The sequence below is a fragment of the Capsella rubella genome, unplaced genomic scaffold (assembly GCF_000375325.1).
Source record: "Capsella rubella cultivar Monte Gargano unplaced genomic scaffold, Caprub1_0 scaffold_7, whole genome shotgun sequence".
NCBI lineage: Eukaryota > Viridiplantae > Streptophyta > Magnoliopsida > Brassicales > Brassicaceae > Capsella > Capsella rubella.
In genome coordinates, this window is record NW_006238917.1 from 435,871 (window position 1) to 461,419 (window position 25,549).

Here is a 25,549-nt window from a genome sequence, read left to right on the forward strand (position 1 = left end):
AAATGCTCTAAGTCAATTAGATGGGAAAATCTACTGTAAAAACCTTTTCAAATGTCGTTGGTTTAAGCAGAATGGTTATGATTTACAATTTCTCCATATATAAGCACGTTATATTTGTGTACAAATATTTGCATATATGCATGCTAATTTCATTTTGGTGTGCACGATGGTTTGAACATTCTGCTCGTGTAGTTACACATTTTGTTTTGTCGGCTGATTCAACATACAAGTAACGTTTATGCCTTTTTTGTTTTCTCACACCAAAGAAGGAAAGAAAGAAACAATTTTATTTCCAGTGTTTCAAACAAAATGTTACGCCACCGACAAGATTTTTAATCTTTCTGACGTAATAAATGTCAAACTCAAAAAGAAACAAATTGTTTATTCATAGTTGGTTTGGAAAAGATACTGATCCAACGGCCGAGGATTTACATAAACATTATTTTAATTAATACAATCTAAAATTATTCTTATGCAATTGTACCTACTACCTACTTAGAAGCTTCACAAACAACAAAATAAAAGCTTATAAACTTTAGTTTTCCTTTTTCCATAATTACGTTATTCACGTGTAACATATACTAATAACTTTGGACGTTTTATAATAAATGGTCCAATTATTAACAAAATAACTAAATTTTTTATTTTTTTTTGTCAACAACAAAATAACTGTGACCTTCCAGTCATATTAACAATTAAAGTTAGACATTCAAAACAATTATTTACCCTAACCAGAAAAAATCCAATAATTTTGTTTTCTTAAGAGCTAGTATATATATATATATATATATATTTTTTGGGTAGTTTGAGTGTGTACATTGTATTTATTAACTTACGAACTACAGTAACATTAAAACTGTGAACTGGTTGGTAAGAAAATAATAATAAGTTGTAGGGTTCAATAGAAGACAACAATAACTTGAGGGGCTTTCTTAAAATTACATTGCTGTAAAAATTCTACGACATATATCTGGACCCGATCACGAGGAGGACCCGAATCCGTATTTATCGGGTAAATATATTTCAGTTTCGTCCGGTCTGGGAAAAATATCTCTTCTCACTGTAAAGTGATACAAATTCAAAACCTTTGGTTCCTGGAGTGAGTGTTTTCTTCTTCCTTGCACCAACTCTTAGAAGGTGGGGGCTCACAGTCTCTCCAGCTCCACCTCCACCTCCACCATCGCCATCGTCGTTTTCTCCTGGACCCACTTATTATGTGACGTCTCTGTTTGTTCATTATTATTATATATAAACAAACATTTGTTTCAATCTCAATTCCATCTCTTAATTTTATTAAATTTCGTTTTCTCTTTTTTTTCTGGGTGTGTGTGTTTGTATAAAGAGGCATTTGATAATTGATCTGATCAATTTGCTGTCCACATTTTAACACAACTCTGTCTGGGTTGTGTAGTTGTGTCGTCCGAATCCTCTTCTCTCTTTTCTCTCTCATTCCTCATTCTCTCAATTTATCTATCTATCACACACACACACACAAAACATTGCCTTTGTCAGTCTGTAAAATTCTCTAGAATCAGTGAATCAGTCGCTTAAATCCAAAGAGCTTTTCTTTTTAGATATACAAGTATATATATTTTGCTTGTTGGTGGAGTCGACTGATAGCTGTCTCCGAGAAAGTGCGACTCTTTGGTTTTTTTCCCTCCTTGAGGATCTCTTCTTCTTTTCATTTTATTTTTTATTTAATTATTACTATAAATATACATATATAAAAAAATACCCGACTCCAATAAATATTTATTGTCGCCGATTCGGTTTCTATTTCGTCTTCCCTACTGCATGCTCTCTCAATCTCTGGGTGTGTAATGGGAATGGGAGCTCAACAGTCTGGATCCATCATCCGGGCGGGTCGGGTCTAGGTCTCTGAGCAAGACAGACGTTTCGTTTTTGATTCCGGTGGAGAAGACATGAATACTGGTGGTCGCCTCATTGCTGGCTCTCACAACAGAAACGAATTCGTTCTGATTAACGCCGATGAGAGTGCCAGAGTAAGATTTTCACATTCCTTTTTCTCTGAATTTTTAACCAATAAAAAAAATGTGTTTTCCTTTTGGGATCTAGATTATGATAATCTTGATGGAATTTTGTGATCTGAGGTTACTGAGATTAAAAGTTTCTGGGGTGTAATGCCGCAACCCACATGTTCTGTTTTTCTTTTTTTTTTCTTCAAGTGTTGTTGCATGATTCATACGTGTCGGCAGAGATGTCCTGAGTACCGACTTCAATGTCGTTGCAGTAGCAATAAGTTCATACAAAGTCTTTTTTTTTTTGTTCTTTTAAATTATGTTCTTGATTTATCTGAGCTGCTGCTCTTTATTGCTCTGTACCTGATTCAGATGGGATACTAATTACTAATAACTGTCTCAATTATGTAAAAATGACAACTTTATTGTTCTTTTTGAGTCTAGATCATCTTTAGGATTTGACTAAAGACTCATCTGTTTTCATTTGCTCTTGTGACTTTTGTTATATAGATACGATCAGTACAAGAATTGAGTGGGCAAACATGTCAAATCTGTGGAGATGAAATCGAATTAACGGTTACCAGTGAGCTCTTTGTTGCGTGCAACGAATGCGCTTTCCCTGTCTGTAGACCTTGCTATGAGTATGAACGTAGAGAAGGCAACCAAGCTTGCCCTCAGTGCAAAACCCGATACAAACGGATTAAAGGTAGTCCACGCGTTGACGGAGATGATGATGAAGAAGACGACATTGACGATCTTGAGTATGAGTTTGATCATGGGATGCACCCTGAACATGCCGTTGAAGCCGCCCTCTCTTCACGCCTTAACACTGGTCGTGGTGGTTTGGATTCAGCTCCACCTGGTTCTCAGATTCCCCTTTTGACTTATTGTGATGAGGTGAGGAATCCAAATTTCCTTATTTCATTAAAGTTGCTGTTGCTTTGATGATTCTTTTTCTTATAATGTATATATGTTTTTTTCCAGGATGCTGATATGTACTCTGATCGACATGCTCTTATCGTGCCTCCTTCAACGGGATATGGGAATCGAGTCCATCCTGCACCATATACAGATTCTTCTGCACCTCGTATGTGTTTGCTTTTATGGCTCCTAGCTAATTTTTATATGTATCTGCTGCTCACCTTCTAATAAGTTATGAAATGGTTTTTGTTTGTTTTACAGCACAGGCAAGATCAATGGTTCCTCAGAAAGATATTGCGGAATATGGATATGGAAGTGTTGCTTGGAAGGACCGTATGGAAGTGTGGAAGAAACGGCAAGGCGAAAAACTTCAGGTCATTAAACATGAAGGAGGTAAAGATGGTCGGGGTTTCAATGATGACGACGAACTGGATGATCCTGAAATGCCCATGTAAGTTCAATGGTTTTGTTAAAATCTCATCATCTTTTTTTGTTCAGTGGTTTTGTTTTCTTATTGTTGTATAAACATTTTTGGTGCTAAATCAGGATGGATGAAGGAAGACAACCTCTCTCAAGAAAGCTACCGATTCGTTCAAGCAGAATAAATCCTTATAGGATGTTGATTCTGTGCCGGCTCACAATTCTTGGCCTTTTCTTTCATTATAGAATTCTTCATCCAGTCAATGATGCATATGGATTATGGTTAACATCAGTTATATGCGAAATATGGTTCGCTGTTTCTTGGATTCTTGATCAATTCCCTAAATGGTATCCTATAGAACGCGAAACATACCTTGATAGACTCTCTCTCAGGTAACATAAACTCGAAAAAACTACTTGTCTGCAATATTCGTTTTTTACATTTCCGAAGAGTTTTAAAACTCTCTTTCTCTCACTAGGTACGAGAAGGAAGGAAAACCGTCAGGATTAGCACCTGTTGATGTTTTTGTTAGTACAGTGGATCCACTGAAAGAGCCACCGTTGATCACAGCAAACACTGTTCTTTCGATTCTAGCTGTTGATTACCCTGTGGATAAGGTTGCTTGTTATGTATCAGACGATGGGGCAGCGATGCTTACATTTGAAGCTCTCTCTGATACAGCTGAGTTTGCTAGAAAATGGGTTCCTTTTTGTAAGAAGTTCAATATCGAGCCACGAGCTCCCGAGTGGTATTTTTCCCAGAAGATGGATTATTTGAAGAACAAAGTTCATCCTGCTTTTGTTAGGGAGCGTCGTGCTATGAAGGTTTCATTGCTGCTTTATCTCTTCTTCATTTGTGCATATATACGATAATAAAAATTTTGTTTAAAGAATGTGATTTGTATTTTTGTTTGTCGGTTTACTGCAGAGAGATTATGAGGAATTTAAAGTGAAGATAAATGCATTGGTTGCTACAGCACAGAAAGTGCCTGAGGAAGGTTGGACTATGCAAGATGGAACTCCTTGGCCTGGAAACAACGTCCGAGATCATCCTGGAATGATTCAGGTAATGATATGACTCTGTTCTTATAAAACGAAAGCTGTTCATTTCCCCTTAAACTTTGATTTTCTGGATTGGTTAAACTGGAATGAGCACCTCAAGCTCTCAATATATCTTTAGCGGAAGGTTTTTTTAAGAGTTTCGAAAATGGCAGGTGTTCTTGGGACATAGTGGAGTTCGTGATACGGATGGGAATGAGTTACCTCGACTAGTCTATGTTTCTCGTGAGAAGCGACCTGGATTTGATCACCATAAAAAAGCTGGAGCTATGAATTCCTTGGTTAGGATAATGTGGTTCTTTATTTGTCAATCTCTCCGCATTTCCGAGTATAAGTAAACTAAAACTCATTATACTTTTTCTTGAAGATCCGAGTCTCTGCTGTTCTATCAAACGCTCCTTACCTTCTTAATGTCGATTGTGATCACTACATCAACAACAGCAAAGCAATTAGAGAAGCTATGTGTTTCATGATGGATCCGCAATCCGGAAAGAAAGTTTGTTATGTTCAATTTCCACAGAGGTTTGATGGGATTGATAGACATGATCGATACTCAAATCGCAATGTGGTGTTCTTTGATGTATGTGTCCTTGTGTTATTTTTCTCTGTTTCTTTCTATGTTTTGCTGCTCTTCCAATATTCTCATTCGATCATTTTTTTTTGTGAAAACAGATTAATATGAAAGGTCTTGATGGGATACAAGGACCGATTTATGTTGGGACAGGTTGTGTCTTTAGAAGACAAGCTCTTTATGGTTTTGATGCACCAAAGAAGAAGAAGCCACCAGGCAAAACCTGCAACTGTTGGCCTAAATGGTGTTGTTTGTGTTGTGGGTTGAGAAAGAAGAGTAAAACGAAAGCTAAAGATAAGAAAAATAGTGTTAAGGAGACTTCAAAGCAGATTCACGCACTAGAGAACATTGCAGAAGGGGTCATTGTCCCAGGTAAAAGACGGAGAAAAAAAAAACATTTCTTGTTTGGTTTCTATCTTGGTGAAAGTCTAATTAGCTATTTTTAATTATTAGTGTCAAATGTTGAGAAGAGATCTGAAGCAGCACAATTAAAATTGGAGAAGAAGTTTGGACAATCTCCGGTTTTTGTTGCCTCTGCTGTTCTACAAAACGGTGGAGTCCCAAGGAACGCAAGCCCCGCGTGTTTGTTGAGAGAAGCCATTCAAGTTATTAGCTGCGGATACGAAGATAAAACCGAATGGGGAAAAGAGGTAAAAAAAAACATTACAAAGTTTCCAAATTCAACTACAGAGGTTCTTGTGATCTCATTCATGCTAATAATGACATGCAGATCGGGTGGATTTATGGATCGGTTACTGAAGATATCTTGACTGGTTTCAAGATGCATTGCCATGGATGGAGATCTGTGTATTGTATGCCAAAGCGTGCAGCTTTTAAAGGGTCTGCTCCGATTAACTTGTCGGATCGTCTTCATCAAGTTCTACGATGGGCTCTTGGCTCTGTTGAGATTTTCTTGAGCAGACATTGTCCGATATGGTATGGTTATGGTGGTGGATTAAAATGGTTGGAGAGATTCTCTTACATCAACTCTGTTGTCTATCCTTGGACTTCACTTCCACTGATCGTCTACTGTTCTCTCCCGGCAGTCTGTTTACTCACCGGGAAATTCATCGTCCCAGAGGTACTATAACTATAATAACCTCTGCATTTTTGGTTTGGTTTTATGCAGTTTGAAGATTTTTCTAAATGTAGTGTGTTTTGTTTTGACAGATAAGCAACTACGCAGGTATTCTCTTCATGCTCATGTTCATATCCATAGCAGTAACTGGAATCCTCGAAATGCAATGGGGACGTGTAGGGATCGATGATTGGTGGAGAAACGAGCAATTTTGGGTGATCGGAGGGGCCTCTTCGCATCTGTTTGCTCTGTTTCAAGGATTGCTCAAAGTTCTAGCTGGAGTTGACACGAATTTCACAGTCACCTCAAAAGCAGCAGACGATGGAGCATTCTCGGAGCTATACATCTTCAAGTGGACAACTTTGTTGATTCCTCCGACAACACTTTTGATCATAAACATCATAGGAGTGATTGTAGGGGTATCGGATGCGATCAGCAATGGGTATGACTCTTGGGGACCTCTGTTTGGGAGGCTGTTCTTCGCACTGTGGGTGATTGTGCATTTATACCCGTTCCTCAAGGGGATGCTTGGGAAACAAGATAGAATGCCAACGATAATAGTGGTGTGGTCTATTCTACTAGCATCGATCTTGACGCTATTGTGGGTTAGAGTGAACCCGTTTGTGGCGAAAGGTGGACCAGTGTTGGAGATATGTGGTCTGAATTGTGGAAACTAACAAGAGTCTGAGAGAAGAAGAAAGAAGAAATGTGTTGGAGCTTTGGGAAGCAGATGTATGGATGGATGGATGGATGATGTGTACTGTTTTGGTGGATGCAATGAGCAAGTGTGTGTTCTAGAACAAAGATGTGCAGTTTTTACAAGTTTTTAAAACTTTTTTTTTTGTTTTTTGTTCCCCCTCCTAAATTAATTCATGTTATTATACTAATAGAGTTGTTTGTTTTATTTATTTTTCTTTCACATTGTACGTTTTATTTAATTATTGTAAAATAGAATAAGGATCATACAGTACACTTTGTTAATAGTAATAATAATGGATTGTAGTGTTTTTTATATATTTTTATAAATACAGCTACACGCACACACTATTTTTTGCAGTTGTAATGTTGTATTTATAATTGGGTTTGTTGCTGCGGTATGTTTGTTACTACCGGGACTAAAATAAAGCATCGTTTTTGAACCAAAATCGAATGTCCCACATCGGATGTTGCTGCGATTAAGATGATAACACGTGGCATAATGGTGGGCTTATCGATATTCGAAACCGGAATGGTTTTTGCATGGACCCCACCAAATCGTATAATTGAAGTCAAACGCATCTCTCTCTCTTCGGAAACCATGGCACACACAAGCCGCTGGATCTACAAAAACCCAAAAAATCTAAAGGTCGGTCAATAGCTTTGACGGTTCAGGATCAATTAATTAAGAATACACCTTGTTCCACTAGATCAGCCTTTTGATTTATATTTTTAAAAAACTTTTAGTATTTATCTAATTTTTTTAAATATTTATCTTCTTCTCTGAAAGTTGCAATTTTTTTTTTCAGAAGACACGTTCTTCTTGCAAACCGACATTGTAATTTCCTTTTTTTTTTAATTTTCCTTTGTGTTTGTTTAATAGTTTTCCTTTTTTTTTTCCTTCTACTCTTTATATAATAGACGACAAAAACAAAAAGAAATAAAACACAAGGATACACGTAAGTGGTCAAAAGGGAGACAAGATAAATTCGATATCGAGGATCAACTATTCAAGAAATGATCAATCAAATGGAGGAGATTGGTTTTCCGGGAGAGTCGGAGATTGGTTTTTCGGGAGAGTCGTCTGAAATTGCGTTTTCCGAGTCGGAGATGGAGGCGGCGAAGCAGCTAATGCAATTGAGCGAAGACGATACGTTGAGCTGTAGCAGCGGCACTGGCACTGCCTGGAGCGTCTCCGCTTGTGAAGGCGATTATAATACCAAGAGACAAGAAACTGTTGTTAGTTCCATGGTCGGGGAGGAGCAGAACGACGGCGTCTGGAGGATCAATAATAAGAATGTTACGGACGGACGGAGGTTTATGAAGGCGATCACGGAGACGAAGGCATTGATAAATAAGAAGAAGCAGAAGAAGCTTCGGTCTCTCGCGAGCATCTACAGAGCCACGAAGGAGATGACGAGAGGCTAGTGACGCGATGGCTAATTATGTTTGTTTAAAGCGTGTTTTTGATTACTTTCTTTATGGGTTCTCTATGTAAAATATTTTAGTAGCGTTGAACAATTAAGGAGAAGGTGCTAGAAGAATTGTGAATCTTTGCAACTATTTTAACAGAAAATTTTGTTTGACAAAATGTAATTATTAATCTCATTAATTGACTGACCTGTTATAAAACAAAAGTAGACGTAAATTAATGCATATAAAAACAAAATGAATAGACCGTGATCAAAATTTGAGGTTTGAGAAAAGGCAAAAATGTTTTCTGAAAATATGTTTAAAGCAGTGACGGACACAAACAAAATAGCTCAAGCTGTGATCTTATAATTTTAACTGGTGTGTGATGTTTGAACTCGCATGCATGCAGCATGTATACAAATCTTGTCTGGATTCTCACAAGTCACAACGATTGCCTTACGGGAAATGCATATTAAATAACATAATAGTGTTCAACCTTGGTATATATCATGTTTAACTCGCACGTATACAATAATCTTGTTTGGATTATAGAAGGCTTTAGTATATAGTAATAATTAATACTAAAATAACCAACAAAGAATAACAAGTCACATCTACTGATCTAAATGCTGCAGAATATCGATAAACAGAATATATGATACTGTTGATAAAAATATTAGCCAAATTTAGTTAATTCTTAAAAAAATAAATTAATCAAGCATATCACTATCACATATATAAGTTAATTCATTTGAATAATTTCTATGGTTTTGCCAGCGTCTTAGTTTGTGAATAAGTAATTCCGTAAGTTACAACAAATTTTCCTTGAAAAACGTTAGTTTATAATTTGGGTCCATGCGAACGAAACGAACATCACGGACGGACGCTTTGTGTGTAACACCTAACTGAATATACGATGGATCCTTCTTGCGGAAGCTGGCGGGGAAATCTGAAACTTTTGCGCGGGAGGAAAAAAAAAGTCAAAAAATTTGGTCATTAAAAAGAGAGAGAGAGAGAGAGTCAAGAGTTCACAATTCACAAGTGTAGAATTCTATCATAGAAGAGTTTTGAAACTCGAAAAAACCAAAATCCCCATTTATTCCATTCTCTGTCATCAGACTCTGAGACGCCTAACAAGTGTTCGATAGAATTCCTCATAGAGAAAGAAAAAAATGTACGTTGTGAAGCGCGACGGGAAGAAGGAAACGGTTCACTTCGACAAAATCACAGCGCGGCTAAAGAAGCTTAGCTATGGGCTAAGTATCGATCACTGTGACCCTGTTCTCGTGGCTCAGAAAGTCTGTGCTGGTGTCTACAAAGGCGTTACCACCACTCAACTCGATGAGTTAGCCGCTGAGACTGCTGCTGCTATGACCACCAACCATCCCGATTACGCCTCCGTCAGTCTATTTTTTTCTTTCCCCTCTTTTTTATTTAGTACTCGATTTGGCTTGTCGGTGTTTTCTTAATTTGATAGATCAGTTTCCGATTAACGTTTTCGTATGTCACATGTTGAATTATACGGAATTGCATCTTAGTGATGATCTCAGATTGTTGATTGATGTTGCTATGCTCCAACTCTTTTTTTTGTTTTTGGACATTGGGAAATAATTTAACATGTTTCAATGTTTATAATTCCAGCTTGCTGCTAGGATTGCTGTATACAGTCTCCACAAGAACACTAAGAGATCATTTTCTGAAACGTGAGTGTTCTGCTCATCTACACATATATTCTTATGGACTCTAGTTATTCATATGTGTTATTGACTTCAATGGATTTTGGGAATTTTCAGGGTTAGAGACATGTACGATCATGTCAATGAGGGTTCTGGACTCAAGGCTCCTTTAATTGCTGATGATGTATTCGAGATCATTATGAAGGTAAATATCTTTTGTTCTCATCCCACAGTCTGATCGTTGAAATTGTGCTTTGTATACCTCTATTCTCTTGTTGAATTGTGTTTCTTTTGGTTAATTTCAGCATGGTACTCGCTTAGACAGTGAAATTGTTTATGATCGCGATTTTGAATATGATTACTTTGGATTTAAAACGCTTGAAAGATCATATCTCTTAAAAGTACAAGGCAAAGTGGTTGAAAGGCCTCAACACATGCTGATGAGGGTTTCTGTTGGCATCCACAAGGATGATATTGATTCCGCAATCAATACGTACCATTTAATGTCTCAGCGATGGTTCACTCATGCATCTCCTACTCTCTTCAATTCAGGGACACCAAGGGCTCAAGTATTGTATCTACAATAAATTTAGAATCAGAGCCATACGTCAATCTGCAATGGTTTTACTAATGTGCTTTTGAAAATGTTTGAATATGCAGTTAAGTAGCTGCTTTCTGATCTGCATGAAGGATGATAGCATCGAGGGAATATATGACACGTTGAAAGAGTGTGCTGTTATAAGCAAATCAGCAGGGGGTATTGGTGTATCAGTTCACAACATCCGTGCAACTGGAAGTTACATTCGTGGCACAAACGGAGCATCTAATGGTATCGTTCCAATGCTGCGGGTATTCAATGATACTGCTCGTTATGTTGACCAAGGAGGAGGCAAGAGGAAAGGTGTGCATTTCAGGATACTTTGCTATTATTTTCTTGATTGTTTCTGAAGTAATTGTTGTTTAGATTTTCTTATGTAAATAATTTGCAATTAATGAAGGAGCCTTTGCCATATACCTGGAGCCTTGGCATGCTGACATTTTTGACTTTCTGGAACTCCGTAAGAATCATGGAAAGGTACAGTTACACTAAAAAAATATTACTCATTTGCCCCATAATATAATTTACTTAGATAGCTCACAATAGAATTTTTTTCCATTTCAGGAGGAACACAGGGCTAGAGACTTGTTTTATGGTCTTTGGATACCAGATCTTTTCATGGAGAGGGTCCAGACTGATGGAAAGTGGTCACTGTTTTGCCCTAATGAGGCTCCAGGTTTGGCAGATTGTTGGGGTGCCGAATTTGAGAAATTGTACACTCAGTATGAGAATGAGGTGAATGATCATCTTTGGATTTACTGCTTCCTTTCGAATTTCTATTGTTTCAATGCCAGTTTTGTGAAGCATCTCTGTTTGTATCTTTAGGGTAAGGCCAAGAAGGTTATCCAGGCACAACAGCTGTGGTACGAAATTTTGACGTCCCAAGTAGAAACAGGGACACCATACATGCTTTTTAAGGTAAGAAACAGTTGTTAGATCCTGTGTATATACATGTTTTCTGTGGTTCCCACTTTTGATTTTTGAGTCTCTTCCATAGGATTCGTGTAACAGGAAAAGCAATCAACAAAATCTGGGTACCATAAAGTCTTCCAACTTATGCACCGAAATCATTGAATACACAAGTCCAACAGAAACAGCTGTGTGTAATCTTGCATCTATTGCCTTACCCCGGTTTGTAAGAGAGAAGGTGAGTCGCAAAAGTGTTCTTTGATTTTGATTTTGTTTGGTCACTTAGCTCATAACTCTTGACATTTTTTACATTGCACATCAGGACATCCCTTTGGACTCGCATCCATCTAAAGTTGTAGGCAGTTTGGGCTCAAAGAGTCGTTACTTTGATTTTGATAAGTTAGCAGAGGTTAATACTTGACTACCTTGGTTCATTTTGTCAACTTTTAATGTATGAGCTGTTTGATTGACTTCTTTTTCTTAATATTTTTTTCATCAGGTGACTGCCACTGTTACTGTTAATCTTAACAAAATTATAGATGTGAATCATTATCCTTTGGAGACTGCAAAAACCTCAAACATGCGACATAGGCCCATTGGTATAGGTGTACAAGGTCTTGCAGATGCATTTATCCTTCTCGGAATGCCATTTGATTCCCCTGAGGTGAACTTACTTCTCATAAGTTATTCAACTTTTCAAAGTAGTTTTGATCTCTTTTCTGAATAAGTTCTTTTGAATGATTCCCAGGCTCAACAACTGAACAAAGACATATTTGAAACCATATACTATCATGCACTCAAGTCATCTTCAGAGATTGCTACTAAGGAAGGTACATATGAAACTTACCATGGAAGTCCTGTGAGTAAGGTATTTATTCACAACCAGCTTTTTTCGATAATTTACAACATTGTCATAAATTCTTATTCATAATTGCTTTGCGGTGTATGTACTTTCAGGGAATTCTTCAACCTGATATGTGGAGTGTCATTCCTTCGGACCGCTGGGACTGGGCTGCCCTCAGAGGTATGATTTCGAAGAATGGAATCCGAAATTCTCTTCTAGTGGCACCAATGCCAACTGCTTCAACCAGCCAGATTCTTGGGAACAATGAGTGTTTTGAACCTTATACCTCAAACATTTATAGTCGTAGAGTCTTGAGGTATGGTCTTCAAGCAAAATAAAATAGCTCCACAAATTATGTTTCTGGTATTCTCCACAGGCTTAATAGTATAGATATTGTCTTTTCAGTGGTGAATTCGTAGTAGTGAACAAGCATCTTCTTCATGACTTGACTGATATGGGACTCTGGTCTCCTACACTGAAAAACAAGATAATAAATGAGAATGGTTCGATCATAAATGTCTCCGGGATACCTGATGACTTGAAATCGATTTACAGGTATAGCACTTCCTTGTTTTGTTATGTCCTTATTAATCAGTGTTCATAGACGTTAACCTGTGTGCCCTCTTGCAAAATGACTCAGGACTGTCTGGGAGATTAAGCAGAGGACAGTGGTGGACATGGCTGTAGATCGTGGATGCTTTATAGATCAAAGCCAAAGTTTGAATATACACATGGAGAAACCCAACTTTGCAAAACTCACTTCCTTGCACTTTTACGCTTGGAAAAAGGTAACAACTTATCTTTTTTACGCATTCTGAAAATGGTCAGTATGATTGCACTTGCAAGTAGATATGTTCAGTTGTATCGCTTGTATAACCTGAATTATTCATGAAACTCACTTCCTCATAGTCTAGTCTTGATTTGTATTAACTCTGTCTCATTATTGATATTGTTGTGAATACTAAAAGGGTTTGAAAACGGGAATGTATTACCTGCGATCGCGTGGTGCAGCGGATGCAATTAAATTCACAGTTGACACAACAATGCTTAAGGTAAAACAACAGTTTTGTGTCATTGTGTGAATTTGTTGTTACTTAGACAGCCTGTGAATTCTGTCTGGTGGGTTCTTATGCAGGAGAAGGCTACTGTCACTGAAGACAAAGAAGCAACAGAAGAAGACAACGAGACTAAGATGGCACAGATGGTTTGCTCTTTGACAAGTCCGGAGGAGTGTCTCTCTTGTGGAAGTTAGAAAAAGACAAACAATTGAAAGTTGATCCAAAATCGTCTTTTTCTTACTTACCGTCTGGTGGTCTGTATAGTGTCAAGTACAATTTAGTCGAAGTCTTTAACGTTGTCTTGTTATCGGGGTGTGTAGTAGTAGTAAGTTAACAAATCTCGTACTCTTCGAATAAAGAGGCTGAGGATCGTTTGAGCGTTCTTGATAAAGAAGTTGCCCAAGGTCATTTATGAATTTGTTATAAGCCCGTTTTGAAACCCAAAATAAATACACCAAATTTGTTGGACCAAATTAAAAAAGAAACAATAAAAGCCCATTCATTCTTACCGTAAACATCTCGATTGTTCTACTAACGCCCCCGAGCACAATTAAAATAGGAAAAAAATAAAAACGGAAAAGGAGAAAATAAAATCGATAGATCTGCACCGTTGATCGTGTCAGCAATAACAAAACCCTAATCATCGGACGCCTCTTCTATCACATTATATAAAGACATCCTCCTCTGTAACACTCAAAATAAACCCAAAACCTTGAATTCGGAGTAGTTCTCTATGGTTATCTTTTCTTCGTCTGTCCGATTCTTATCAATGTGTTGTTGTAGTAGTCGTCTAGATCTTATGATGTAGGTCTGATAGCTTTAGCTTAGAGTTTTGCTGTTTAATTATGTTGATGATGATAAATCCAAAGGCTTGTTTCTCAAACATTCGCAGTGGCCGCCTAAGAGCTTTCGCCTTTCGCCAGGCTTGAGAGTTGATGCTGCTTTATCCTTCCTTGGATGTCTGAAACTTTTGAAATCTTGCTTCCATTGTCATTGTTTTCTCAGCTAGGGTTTTAGATTTGGGACCGAGTTTAACAATGTCTCATTAGCAGAATTGATTTCTCTTAGTGCTTGATAGGATTTAACAAAGTCCCTTATATCTTAATCCATCTGTCACTTTGTCAGCAGTCTTAATTTGGTTTCTTGCTGATCATTATAAGATGGGAAACTCGTCACTGTTTTATTTTTTTTTTGGTCGATGATGATAAACATTAAGGCTTGTTTCTCAAAACATTCGCAGTGGCCGCCTAAGGCTTTCGCCTTTCGCCGGGCTTGAGAGCTTATGATGTTCTTATCCTTCCTTGGATGTCTGAGACCACGATTTTAGATTTGGTTTTAATTTTTTGATTTTGTTGTTTCTTTACGGTTGATGAGGATAAAACCAAGGCTTGTTTCTCAAAACATTCGCAGTGGCCGCCTAAAGCTTTCGCCTTTCGCCAGGCTTGAGAGCTAATGCAGCTTTTATCCTTCCTTGGATGTCTGAAACCGATCTTTATGTTCATGTTTTAAAGTTTATGTGTGCTGAAAAGATCAATGATGATAAATATTAAGGCTTGTTTCTCAAAACATTCGCAGTGGCCGTCTAAAGCTTTCGCCTTTCGCCGGGCTTGAGAGCTAATGCAGCTTTTATCCTTCCTTGGATGTCTGAGATCTTTATTAACTCCATTGTTTAATTTGCATTTGTTCTTTTATGTTATTTTCTATTTTGTCTGTTTTGAATTTTGCAGGTATATTCCTTTGACACTGGTGCTATAGGTTCTGGCTATTGGATGAAGATTGTTCTTGTAATTTTAGTATAATTGTAATGAGCAGTGTATTATTCTTGTAGTTTTGTACATTGATTCATTTATTAATGATAAGTTTCTGTAATTTAACAAAATCTAATAATCAATAATTAAATTAAATTCTTTACGTTATATCTAAGTTTGCGAAAACCTATAGTGTGAAAAATCAAAATGATATCAATTGTAAGCTTGATGTAAAACATAACTTAGATATTTGCAATCGTAAAAAAAGTCGAATTAAACTCGGGAGATTGATAAGCAATAGATATATTAAAACGTTGTAGCGAATTGAACCGGATCTAATTGTCTTGGTTATCTAGCCGCCGGGGGTTTAATAAGGCGAATTAAAAACCCGCGGAACAAGTCGGAAGGTTAGACATCTCAAGCGATGATGATATAGAGCGAGATCAAGAAATAGAGAGACCAAACAAAGCGACTCGAGTATGGTTTCCCGTAGAGGTCCCTCCAATACAGGGGCGATTGTCTGTATCCTCACAGATAGATTCAAGGTTCCGAACAATTGGGTTTCGCATATATCATTCGCTACTATACTTGGTTTTGCTGGTCTCGTATTGGCCCTTAAGGACGGTCGATTCCGCAACCTCAAACTCTTCTCCGCTAGAGATGAAGACTCCGGAGACGATTCTGTTCACGTACCTGGCCTGCAAAATATCGGGAACAATTGTTTCCTCAACGTGATCTTACAGGTAGTGCTTCGTATTACTGTCATTTCCATGGGTTCCTCGTTTGAGTTTGATTCTAATCCTTTTGCACGATTTGGATTTGTGAATTTGACCTTTCCAGGCTCTGGCCAGCTGCAAAGATTTCCGGAGCTTTCTTCAATGGGTTATAGAGGATGCGAGAGACACGGTAGCAGGAGAACTGGACCAACAGTTTCCTCTTACTTTTGCTCTATCTGCCTTGTTACAAGGTAAAAAACTAGTCCATTTCTTCTATGTCAGTGTGTGTGTCAAAATCGGTAATGTTATTTACAGTAATCCTTTTTGTTAATTGTTACGAGCAGAGCTCTGTGTAGTTGGAAGAAGACGATCTGTATCTAACCCTCGTGAAGTTATGCTGGCTTTGACTGATTATACCCGAAATTTCAATTTGACAAGCCAACAGGTTTCATTTCTTTTATTAGTACAAAGGATACCTCAGTTGGTCGTTGGTCTTCTATGAGCTAATGATATTGTTGAAACATAGGATGCTGCAGAAGCTCTTCTTCATCTTATATCTTCTTTGCAAGAAGAGATTGTATTTTGTTACCGTCCCATCCAAAGTTGTAATCTATCAGATGTACTCTTTTCTCGCAACTTGAGAATGCTTGCGCCTACTGAAGGCCTCCATGGTTTGTTGGAGCTTAAGAGATGGCATAAACATTTGCGTGGACCATTTGATGGTATTCTTGGTAGTACGTTGATGTGTCGAACTTGTTCCTCTCAGGTACTTTGGATTATATTTCTCGATCCAACCAGTTTATTGGCTCTTGCTATTGTCCCCATTTGATTTTCTTGCTTTTCGTAGATTTCATTGGAGTTTCAGTTTTTTCATACTCTGCCTCTTTCTCCTTTACTCCATAGTGGTGGTTCCAACATTGTATGTTACGCAAGGTTCATTCTCTTATTGCTATATTAGTTTACTTTTGCAAAAAATTGAAACTTCTATAGAAATAAAACATTTCTCAAGAGACTTTACCTTTCTGGTTACTCTTAGATGTTTGGATGCACTTTGGAGAATTGCATGAAGAAGTTTCTAGTTACTGAGAAAGTTGAAAACTTCTTCTGCCATAGATGCTGGCATGGTGCTGCAGGGAAATATTTATCTGTGATAGGAGCAGCTGAGGTAATTAAATTTCTGAGCTTTAATCAGTATTGTACCTTTCCTTTGTACTTGCTTTACATCTCTTATCTGACCCGTGTATACTTGAATTGGTTTCAATCAGACAGATATAGAAAAACTCAGGAGCTGTGCCGTAGATGAACAGTGTGACTGTAAAACTTCTCTTCTTCTTGAAAGAATGCCTTGGTCAAATAGCTATTCCCACATATTGAAGCAGTTAATCATCTCCCGTTTCCCAAAGGTATTTACTTATTTATTACTCAATGAAGCTATAAAGTTTGAAACCCGAGAAAGTTAAATTTAGTATAATCACTTTTTTCCTGCGTCCCATTTGACTCTCTAGCTAAATTGTTACAGCTTCTATGCATTCAAGTGCAACGCGCTTCATTTAACATGTATGGAGAATCCGTCAAACTATCGGTAGAGATTTGTTACTCTCTTTCCTGTCTACATTACATGTCCCAGATCCTAGTTACAGTTCGTTCTAATATCAATTTATCTGTATAGGGACATATCGCCTTCCCACTCGTCTTGGACCTCTCCTTGTTCACACCATCTCCAATAGGATTAAACACAGAAGCAGGGATTCAGATGTCGTCAAAGTACCAAAAGCCAGAAACATCAAGAAGCTGCGACCTGTACAGGCTCGTAACAGTGGTTGAACATTTTGGTAGAACCGGAAGCGGGCATTATACAGTTTATAGAAGTGTGAGAGTTGCATCACAAGAGGAAGAAGAAGAAGAATGTGAGGAATTGAGCTGGTTTAGTATATCTGATTCAGAAGTTTGCAGAGTTTCAGAGAGTGATGTTCTTGGTGCTGAAGCTAGCTTGCTCTTCTATGAGAGGCTTCAATAAAGACAGGAGATAAATCAGAGCCTGGTTGGTTATTTCATTGGATTGAATGATTGAATTTTGGTGTGTGTTTTTGAACTTTTACACGTTCGGTAGTAGAAGTCAAGATGTATCTCTTATCTGACCCGTGTATACTATAATCATCACTGCAGCCAAACACTCCTTTAGTTCCCTGATTGTATTCTAATTTTTAAGTGAATCCAGACAGTCCCAAGCTTCCTCCATATAATCATCTCTTCTTCTTGCTCCTTTTTCAATCAAATTATTGCTACATTTCTTCTGCTTATTTTAAGCCTCATGTCCAACAACTAAAATATGGATCACAAAAGATAAGAAAACGAAGAACATGAAAGGAAAGAAATCGAGGAACATGAAAGAGAGCTTCATGGTTAGTTATTTACCAATGACAATTGATTTCGGTTCGGTTTATGTGGTTTTGAAATTATTATTGATTTCGGTTCGGTTTAAATTAGAATTAATAAGGTTTTGAGAGAAAAGAAAAACTCACACGCGATGGGTTTTTAAGAATTCAGCGAGTTTGTTACACCATAAGCGATTTTGGGGGTTATAGCACACAGGAATCGTAGACACTCGCGCAACGCGCGTTTGGTGAGAGTGGGTGAGAAATAGAGCGTTCTGATTGGCTAAAAAGAATGAAATAGTAGTGGTATAGCTCCTTGCTTCCTCCTAATATTATGAACTTTTCGTCTTCTTCTCTCATTTGAGTTACTATGTCTCTGCTAAACGAAGATTTTCCTCTTCCGTGGCTCATGGCAAGCGATCTTCGAGAAGATAGCTCAAGATAGAGCTCTCATTCTCCTCACAAGTTCTCAAGACCATCTCACTTATTACCAAGCCAAGGCTCTCTCGGAGCCGCGCATGAGCGTAACCTCACTTTCACTCTGTTTTTCTACCACTTCACTTTTCGTGTGCTCAAGTGCGACGAATCGCTTAGGGAGTTTCTTTGTTTAATGATGAATTGCCTTGGATTAGAAGCAATGCTCTCAAGGTACTCATTACCATATTCCCCCACCATTGTGATAGATTAAGTAATCTTTTCTGATAGTTGATTACTGAAGTCAAACCTCTCTTCATAGTATGGACTTGATTATGTAGATCATGGTAAATAGTGAATTGTTTGTTTGGTGTATGGTCTAATTCAGAGTTCTAAATGATGGGAGCTGTTGTTATTTGATGATACTAAGTTTCTGAACTAGATTTGTTGGTAGCAACATTTTTCTCGACTAGATGCTATTTAACGTTTCCTTTTTGATTCTTCTCTTTTTTGTGCTCCTTATGATTGAATAGTTTTTCTTTATATATCTTTAGTGATACAAAAGCTCAGACGCTAGTTTCTTTGCTATATATTACTATGATGGGTTAGACATACTTTCAAGGATCTCTGGGTATGTTTGGAATTGAATGATCCATTATGTGGAAATATACTCAAAAGTGAGCTCAGTTATGATTCAATATAACTCTAAAATCAAGCTGGAGTTAAACTTTTGTCGTATTTAAGAATGTCAGCTAACTGAAACAGCATTGAAAACTTGTTGGTATGATCCTATGTTAAATTAATTTTATATTACATATGGTTCGTTATCTTTCTCTATTCCGGACTTCCTATCACCATATTCTTGATAAATGACCTCTTTTAAGTTTTTCAAAATTCGTTGTAGTAATAATCTGGTTGGTTGCAAACAATCGCTTACTTGAGTCTTTTTTTTTTGAAGTTTTGTCGAACTCCCACCTCCTAGAGAAGTGTATCTTTTGTTTATTAAACTTGTTTCATTAGTACTGTGTGAACTGGCTGTATTAAGTTTCTCATAACTCTGTATCTTCTTTGCTTGTTGCAGCTTTTGGCTCAAAGTGCCCAAGATTCCACATGTCTTACTTTGTGTGTGAAGCTGAAGGATCTACTAACCATATGTTGCATGTCTCAACAGTTAACAATCAAACATACTTCGATTATGAACAAAAAGGTGAGTTTTTCTGTTGCTTTCATGTTTATGTTCATTCCAGAGTTTAGTTCATTGACCTCTAGTCTAGGGAAATGGAAGGGATTCAACAAACCTGCAGCAGTTATAGATAACAAGAGTACTTACGGTGGTACCTAAACAAGATGTGTTTAGATACTTTTGTGTCCTTAGTTGTTTCGTACAAATATTTAATTTTAGGTTGAAAATTTCAGTGGTATGCAATATTATTGACAGCAATCCTTAATGAACACAGATACTATAACATATCGTGTTCTGCAGAGCACACGCATGGGAAAATATGTGGCTTCCTGGAAGAGTAGAAATTGGAAAGAGAGTAAACAGCGACAGAAGGTGTAGCAGACACATCAAAGAGTATATTTATATTTACACTCTGAAGACTTACATGTACATCTTTATATTTTGAGTAGAGACAAATTCCTCTTTGTATGTCAAAAGGATCTTCAGATCCTATAAAACTTGTTTACTATTTACCTTTCCTGTCAATAAAAACAACAAGCCGAAAGAGTTTATGTAACAATTTGTTATATCAGAAAGGATTTTTTCTAAAATAAAGGATTCCAGATGTTTTGAGACTTTTTGTTATACTTGGAATGTATTGATTTGTTATACCTGTGGAGTAGTTATTGTTCATGGGTTTCAATGCTTTTTAAGCTATATTTTCTCTTCTAAAGGCTCCATTTCCTGCAGATCTTTTACTACAGCACCGAAGCTTACACTGTCTCCATTAGTAAACTTTCGAGATAAAGATAAACCAAAATCGAATGGTCCCCGTGACTCAGCCTGCATTTAAGAAAATCTGATGTCAAATATTCAAAATCCATACGGTAAACATCTAAACTTATTGGCTCAGCTCCTGTAGTTAAAACGTGAGGTTTCCATCAGGTACATATATGCTTTAGAGAAATGTGAAGCAAATACCAGACAATAGGAGGAATTTTTTTTTTTAAAACACTCACGTACCCACTTGATTCCTGAAAATCCGAGGCTGCTGTCCTGATCAAACACCATGGAACCAAATACTGGTTTTGCAGGTTTCGATTCATCTTTCTGTTGCTCCTTCTCGGCTTTTCCACTTACCTACCAAATATTCAAATACCATCATCATGAGTTGCAAGTTCTAAACTTCTGACAATATTTATATTAGAAATGCTTACAGAAAAGAAATCACATGAAAAGTTGAAAACACGGCATAACATGAGCACATTATTAACCTGCTCGTGAACCTTCGGTGAGGTTGTGGTACGCTTTCGAAATGAAAATGCATGACATGTATCTTCTGCATCGAGTATAGACAAGTGCGACGGCTCAGGAGGAAGATTAGGGCATGGTACTCGAGGGTTATCTGTTCGATTCTCGAGGAAAGCACTTAATGAATCAGATATTAGAGGTAATGGTGGCTGTCTGATAGCTCTCTTTGTTTCCCATGTGTTGTTACAGTCCCTAAATCTTCCTTCTCCTACTGATGATGCTTCAGAAAGTAAGCCTCCAATACTTCCAGTTGACAGACCATTATTATTGTAATGAGTTGGTTCTTGTTCATGTTTAATATTGCGTCTGCCTTGTAAAGAAGCCTCGGAAAACAAACCCCCAATGCTTACGTTTGTAAGATTGTCTTCCCAGAGAGTTGCGTTTGAATTTTTACAGTGACTCCCAAAGTTTCCTTTCAATGATACTTCTGATAGCAAGCCACCAATACTCAGGCTTGTCAATCCATCATCCCAAAAAAGCAATGTCGGGCCAGCTCCATTGTTTATCTTATTCTCCTGGTTAAATAAAAGTAGTCATGACTCATCATTCCTGGCATACTGTGATATAAGCTTTGAGTTTAAAGCAAGAGAAGAAAAAACATTGTTTTTTACTAAGCATACCTTTGACTCAACTTGTTCATCGGGAAGTATGTTTTCCAAGGGAGGCATGTTATTCACTTGATTTGAAGAGGACAGCATTGTAAATGGATTGTCTAAATCAAGCATCTGCTTTCCAGTAAAGCTGGCAACCTCTACCTTATTACCATTGTTATGTAGTTCTTCATTCTGAAAACAAGCAATACCCGGAGTTGAAGGAGATGGCGGTTCATGGGTTTTATGTTCAATGTCAGAAGTCCACCCATACCTAACGAAATAAAAGAATTATATTCATATTACTCGGTAACGCTGAGGAAAGTTTCTTTGAAAGGTAGAGAGATGCAAACCTTAAGCGGAAAAGTGGTGGAGCTCCAATAGCTTGATAGACAGCACCAGTAGTGATGTTGCTGTTTGCTATCCATTTACGACCAGAAGCAAGTACTAGTTTATCATATGGGTACAACGTGGGCTCTCCCCGGGCAATCTCTGAGCTGCCCCACTTACTGTGAATGTGTTGAAGCACTGAAGAAATCTTTTTTCGTGAGCTAAGAGTGAGTTCCAGGTATGGGTGAAAGCGATCCTATGAAGTAACAATATAACAAGATGAAACTCTTCACCAGAATATTTACATAGAGCAAGTCTTATGGTGAGATGTTAAGCTTTACCTTTTCCAATCCTTCACGGGTATGAGCATCCAAAGGAAAGAGCTGCAACTTCATTTTTTCAGAACTTCGAACCTTATTGCTCGAATGAAGATCAAGGACTGGTACTTTTTGAGCTCGGTCTTGAGTATGTAACAAACTTTGATCCAAAGAAGATGGAGGCTCAGCTGAACATTTAGAAGGGGACTTCTCTTTTCTTCCACTAGCATGTTTTCCTGATAAATGAAAAATCCAATTACAATGCCACCAAATCATATAGATAACAATTTAGAATCTGAGCTTTAAGTCTAAGAAGAGATGAAGTAAAAAAGGGAAAACTAAGATACAAACTACTATTGTAGTTGACTACCAACAACAAACGCCTTAGGGGTCAAGTGATAATTATTGAAAAGATTTAAGAAGCTTTTACCAGAATCATGGATTTTTTTAGTAGTCGTTTTCATACACTTCTTGGCTCTGGTGAATTTTCCTCTGGCTTTGATCTCCTTTGGTCTCTCAGTTGCAGTTTCAGTCCTCTTTCTAGCCATTCTGAAAAAGAAGATTTCGGTATTCAGAACACAAGAGTCAAATATTTCGTACTGCCATATTGTCTCACAGAGGTTCATAGCAAAACCCTCCGATCATACATATTCAAACCCTAGAATTCCAAGTGCGTATCAGATCGAACGAAACTTAGAAACCAGCTCAATTAATCATATTAAAAAAATTCACAATTACTATCAAATCATAGTCTTCTACAGAATATTTGGCAGAAATTTAAAACAAATCCAGATCTAAAACCCAGAAACTCAAACGCGTTTCAAATCTCGACTTATATCCAATAACGAATGAAACTTAGAGACTAATTAGATTCGAATTTGAAGAAAACGAACACAGGTGTAGTCAAAGTATTAACTTCTTCAGACGATTTTATGAAGATTCAAAAAAACAAAAAAAAAACAGAACATCCACCTCATGCTGATCGGAACCCTAGAAATCCTTCCAAACCGCGATGATCCAACCGAACGGAAATCCTTAGCATAAAAAAATCAATCAGACATGAACGAATTCAAATCGAGACCTAGCGACCACCATATAGATCAGAAACCTTACGAATTCGTCTGAAATCAAGCAACAGATGAACACGATCGGTGGAGAAAAAGCAAAGAAATCGAAAATTCAAAACCTCTGAGAGAACAGGATTTTAAAATTACCGACCTGGTTAGTTAGAGACGCGAGATACAAATCTTACTAAACAAGAGAAGACGGAGCTAGCAGACGAAGAAAATCTTCGAGCAGAGATCGACGAAATCGGAACAAACAAAATCTCCGAGAGAAGAGCAGAGAGCAGAGAGAGGGTGAAATATCAAGGCGGGAATATTTTCGCTGAAATAAATTTCTCCCTCCATTGGCTTTTCCATAATACTTGTATCGTTTTTCAAAAGTTTTTCAGGGATAAAACCGACATTTAAGTATAGTTTCTATTTGGGCCCAACGCTTGGCCCATTGGATTGAGCTTAGTCCACTTTACGATTTTATCTTAACGCACCGTCGGATAATAACTGCATAATGGACCAAAATCCACAAGTCAGTCAGTCTGATTATCATGTCGAAGCTCTAAAATAAACCGACTAACTACAATACTTTGTTTCCAAAACAAAAAAAAAAAAAAGACTAACTACAATACTTTATAGTTTTGGTCAGCTAATATAAATTTAAATTATACAGTTGTGACGTATATTTTTTTTTAGACGACATGTTTACTTGCACGAATTTTGATATTTCTAAATTATTAGTTTCTAAGCAATTTTACAAGCCCGTAATATGTGGTCTAGTGATGATATTTTTCTAAACAGATTAAATGCTGCTTCACACTTTGACGTACTAGGAAGGAAAAATAAAAGTGTCAACAACGAATTAATTTTAAGATTAATATATAGCAAAAGTCATATACTACGAGTTTCTTTCGCCATAATGCAAGGTATTGAACTCTTTTTATCGAAGTGTCTCTTCTCTTTCGAATTGAATTCTATCAAGTACCAGTACGACGTCGTTTTCAAAAGTCATATTCGTGGTCATGGCTTTTGTTTTCATACGATTTATTCAATAAGTTATTCAATAGGAATCAAAATACACTTGGTTGCAAATCAATTCAAAGATCAATCATAGTTTTAGTTTGTTTTGCCGACCTATCATACATAATCTAAGTGTATATCAGACTCGGTCTAAAAAAATGTGTAAGTAGAGAAGGACAAAATCTCAAAAAGCCTCGGATCTATATGATAATAATTTTTGACAGAATTTGCAGGAATCAATCAATTAGCACTTCTCAGCTTCTGATCCAATCATTTTCATTAGTTCAACAATCTATTGGTCACACTTTTTTTGTGTGGATGTGATATATATATACTATGTGTGGAAACATGAATCATGAATCATGAATCTATGGTAGTATCGCCCTGAGGATATCTAACTGAAACTTACCCCGAAAAAGGAAAAACAGTTCACATGAAAAGCATCGAATGACGACAATGAGAAAAATAGATACTTAAAGGGAACTAGCAAACACATTTCTATTATAATATTACGTATTCTGAAAAACAGAAAAAGAAAAAAAAGCAAATATAGTGAGTGATGTAGAAAGAAAGAAAGAAAGAAACTCACAAGAAAAGTAGTCTGTTTTGGATCCTTTAACCAAACGGAACCTGTGTTTCTTTTATCATCATCTATCGTGTGTCCCCTCTCTTCCCCTTTGCCTTTTCCTTTTGTCCATTTTAAAAATCGGTCACGCCTTTTCACTTCCACACTCCTCATTTCCCATCTCCATACTCTACCACTTTTCTACATTCTCTCTTCTTTCCTTTTTTTTTTGTCCCTTAAAAGTTAAAACATATCAACGTTATTTTACTACGACAACAAATCATTTTTGCTCTATATCCTCCTACTAAATAGCCGATTGCTACGTCTTTCGCAAAAATATATATACAAACCAACAATTTAATTAATTATTCTGTTTTAACTAATATTGAAATATATATTCTTCTTATTAGCTATCAAAACTGTGGCATTGCCGAGTACGAACAAACGACTCCGACAACTTGGACACTAAAACTATAAACGACCAACCATGATGAGACAATAACATGGTCAAGACAACGTCCCAGATGCATTGCTAGTTTGTGGGATTATTAAGCAAATTAATCAGTTTCTGTATCGTGTTTTTTTCTTTCTTTTTTGCGGTTGTGATTTGACGTTAACTGTCCTAGTCTGTATATCAAGGTCATATAAATTCATGTGGCATGTTTACTATCAAGAAGAAGCCATGTATATATAGTATAGTATAGCAGGACTGCAACTGTACGTT

General features: G+C 37.1%; 5 protein-coding genes, 1 long non-coding RNA gene and 5 other non-coding genes across 15 annotated transcripts; 10 read left to right on the plus strand and 1 right to left on the minus strand.

The window, feature by feature from the left end:
- The first annotated feature begins 1,169 nt into the window (after positions 1 to 1,169).
- On the plus strand, positions 1,170 to 7,042 carry LOC17878579 (cellulose synthase A catalytic subunit 2 [UDP-forming]). The gene is made up of 13 exons (XM_006282980.2): positions 1,170 to 2,003; positions 2,490 to 2,876; positions 2,964 to 3,066; positions 3,162 to 3,351; positions 3,447 to 3,713; positions 3,800 to 4,145; positions 4,249 to 4,386; positions 4,535 to 4,660; positions 4,747 to 4,959; positions 5,052 to 5,322; positions 5,404 to 5,600; positions 5,681 to 6,031; positions 6,121 to 7,042. The coding sequence occupies exons 1-13, from the start codon at positions 1,923 to 1,925 to the stop codon at positions 6,703 to 6,705; spliced, it is 3,255 nt and encodes a 1,084-aa protein (XP_006283042.1). The 5' UTR covers positions 1,170 to 1,922; the 3' UTR covers positions 6,706 to 7,042.
- A 646-nt stretch (positions 7,043 to 7,688) lies between these two features.
- Positions 7,689 to 8,315, plus strand: LOC17879799. The gene has a single exon (XM_006285158.2). It carries the CDS (start codon positions 7,742 to 7,744, stop codon positions 8,150 to 8,152), a length of 411 nt encoding a protein of 136 aa, XP_006285220.1. The 5' UTR covers positions 7,689 to 7,741; the 3' UTR covers positions 8,153 to 8,315.
- A 746-nt stretch (positions 8,316 to 9,061) lies between these two features.
- LOC17880774 (ribonucleoside-diphosphate reductase large subunit) lies at positions 9,062 to 13,653 on the plus strand. Its single transcript, XM_006283064.2, has 17 exons — positions 9,062 to 9,537; positions 9,779 to 9,840; positions 9,931 to 10,018; positions 10,119 to 10,382; positions 10,474 to 10,714; positions 10,812 to 10,888; positions 10,976 to 11,146; positions 11,237 to 11,329; positions 11,409 to 11,558; positions 11,643 to 11,729; positions 11,820 to 11,984; positions 12,069 to 12,188; positions 12,278 to 12,480; positions 12,570 to 12,719; positions 12,805 to 12,952; positions 13,133 to 13,216; positions 13,300 to 13,653. Exons 1-17 carry the CDS (start codon positions 9,310 to 9,312, stop codon positions 13,414 to 13,416), a joined length of 2,448 nt encoding a protein of 815 aa, XP_006283126.1. The 5' UTR covers positions 9,062 to 9,309; the 3' UTR covers positions 13,417 to 13,653.
- Positions 13,654 to 14,068: 415 nt separating this feature from the next.
- Positions 14,069 to 14,191, plus strand: LOC111829782. The gene has a single exon (XR_002833139.1). It is a non-coding gene; the product is annotated as a small nucleolar RNA SNORD14 (small nucleolar RNA).
- Positions 14,192 to 14,289: 98 nt separating this feature from the next.
- Positions 14,290 to 14,393, plus strand: LOC111829774. Its single transcript, XR_002833131.1, has one exon. It is a non-coding gene; the product is annotated as a small nucleolar RNA snoR99 (small nucleolar RNA).
- Positions 14,394 to 14,415: 22 nt separating this feature from the next.
- LOC111829783 lies at positions 14,416 to 14,539 on the plus strand. Its single transcript, XR_002833140.1, has one exon. It is a non-coding gene; the product is annotated as a small nucleolar RNA SNORD14 (small nucleolar RNA).
- A 47-nt stretch (positions 14,540 to 14,586) lies between these two features.
- LOC111829785 lies at positions 14,587 to 14,709 on the plus strand. Its single transcript, XR_002833141.1, has one exon. It is a non-coding gene; the product is annotated as a small nucleolar RNA SNORD14 (small nucleolar RNA).
- A 41-nt stretch (positions 14,710 to 14,750) lies between these two features.
- Positions 14,751 to 14,874, plus strand: LOC111829786. Its single transcript, XR_002833142.1, has one exon. It is a non-coding gene; the product is annotated as a small nucleolar RNA SNORD14 (small nucleolar RNA).
- A 541-nt stretch (positions 14,875 to 15,415) lies between these two features.
- LOC17880936 (ubiquitin carboxyl-terminal hydrolase 27) lies at positions 15,416 to 17,924 on the plus strand. 2 transcript variants are annotated; one of them, XM_006286132.2, is made up of 9 exons: positions 15,416 to 15,713; positions 15,811 to 15,937; positions 16,031 to 16,131; positions 16,213 to 16,452; positions 16,534 to 16,605; positions 16,723 to 16,851; positions 16,952 to 17,089; positions 17,206 to 17,268; positions 17,356 to 17,924. In XM_006286132.2, the coding sequence occupies exons 1-9, from the start codon at positions 15,450 to 15,452 to the stop codon at positions 17,701 to 17,703; spliced, it is 1,482 nt and encodes a 493-aa protein (XP_006286194.1). In that variant the 5' UTR covers positions 15,416 to 15,449; the 3' UTR covers positions 17,704 to 17,924. The 2 variants fall into 2 exon arrangements, with proteins under 2 accessions (XP_006286194.1, XP_023634513.1); XM_023778745.1 differs by lacking the exons at positions 16,952 to 17,089; positions 17,206 to 17,268; positions 17,356 to 17,924 and having other exon boundaries at positions 16,534 to 16,619; positions 16,723 to 16,845.
- Positions 17,925 to 18,462: 538 nt separating this feature from the next.
- On the plus strand, positions 18,463 to 19,996 carry LOC111829731. Its single transcript, XR_002833090.1, has 3 exons — positions 18,463 to 18,709; positions 19,557 to 19,682; positions 19,933 to 19,996. It is a non-coding gene; the product is annotated as an uncharacterized LOC111829731 (long non-coding RNA).
- LOC17878870 (TSL-kinase interacting protein 1) lies at positions 19,783 to 23,565 on the minus strand. Of its 4 annotated transcripts, none has more exons than XR_002833089.1 (10): positions 23,158 to 23,565; positions 22,616 to 22,734; positions 22,210 to 22,421; positions 21,892 to 22,124; positions 21,569 to 21,812; positions 20,912 to 21,463; positions 20,661 to 20,777; positions 20,310 to 20,480; positions 20,083 to 20,176; positions 19,783 to 19,987 (listed from the first exon to the last, which is right to left on the minus strand). XR_002833089.1 is itself a non-coding variant. In XM_006283442.2 (10 exons), exons 2-9 carry the CDS (start codon positions 23,160 to 23,162, stop codon positions 20,352 to 20,354), a joined length of 1,611 nt encoding a protein of 536 aa, XP_006283504.1. In that variant the 5' UTR covers positions 23,163 to 23,219; positions 23,404 to 23,565; the 3' UTR covers positions 20,032 to 20,176; positions 20,310 to 20,351. The 4 variants fall into 4 exon arrangements, 3 of the variants coding, with proteins under 3 accessions (XP_006283504.1, XP_023635514.1, XP_023635513.1); XM_006283442.2 differs by lacking the exon at positions 19,783 to 19,987 and having other exon boundaries at positions 20,032 to 20,176; positions 23,158 to 23,219; positions 23,404 to 23,565; XM_023779746.1 differs by lacking the exon at positions 19,783 to 19,987 and having other exon boundaries at positions 20,032 to 20,176; positions 23,158 to 23,306; positions 23,404 to 23,565.
- Positions 23,566 to 25,549: the final 1,984 nt, after the last annotated feature.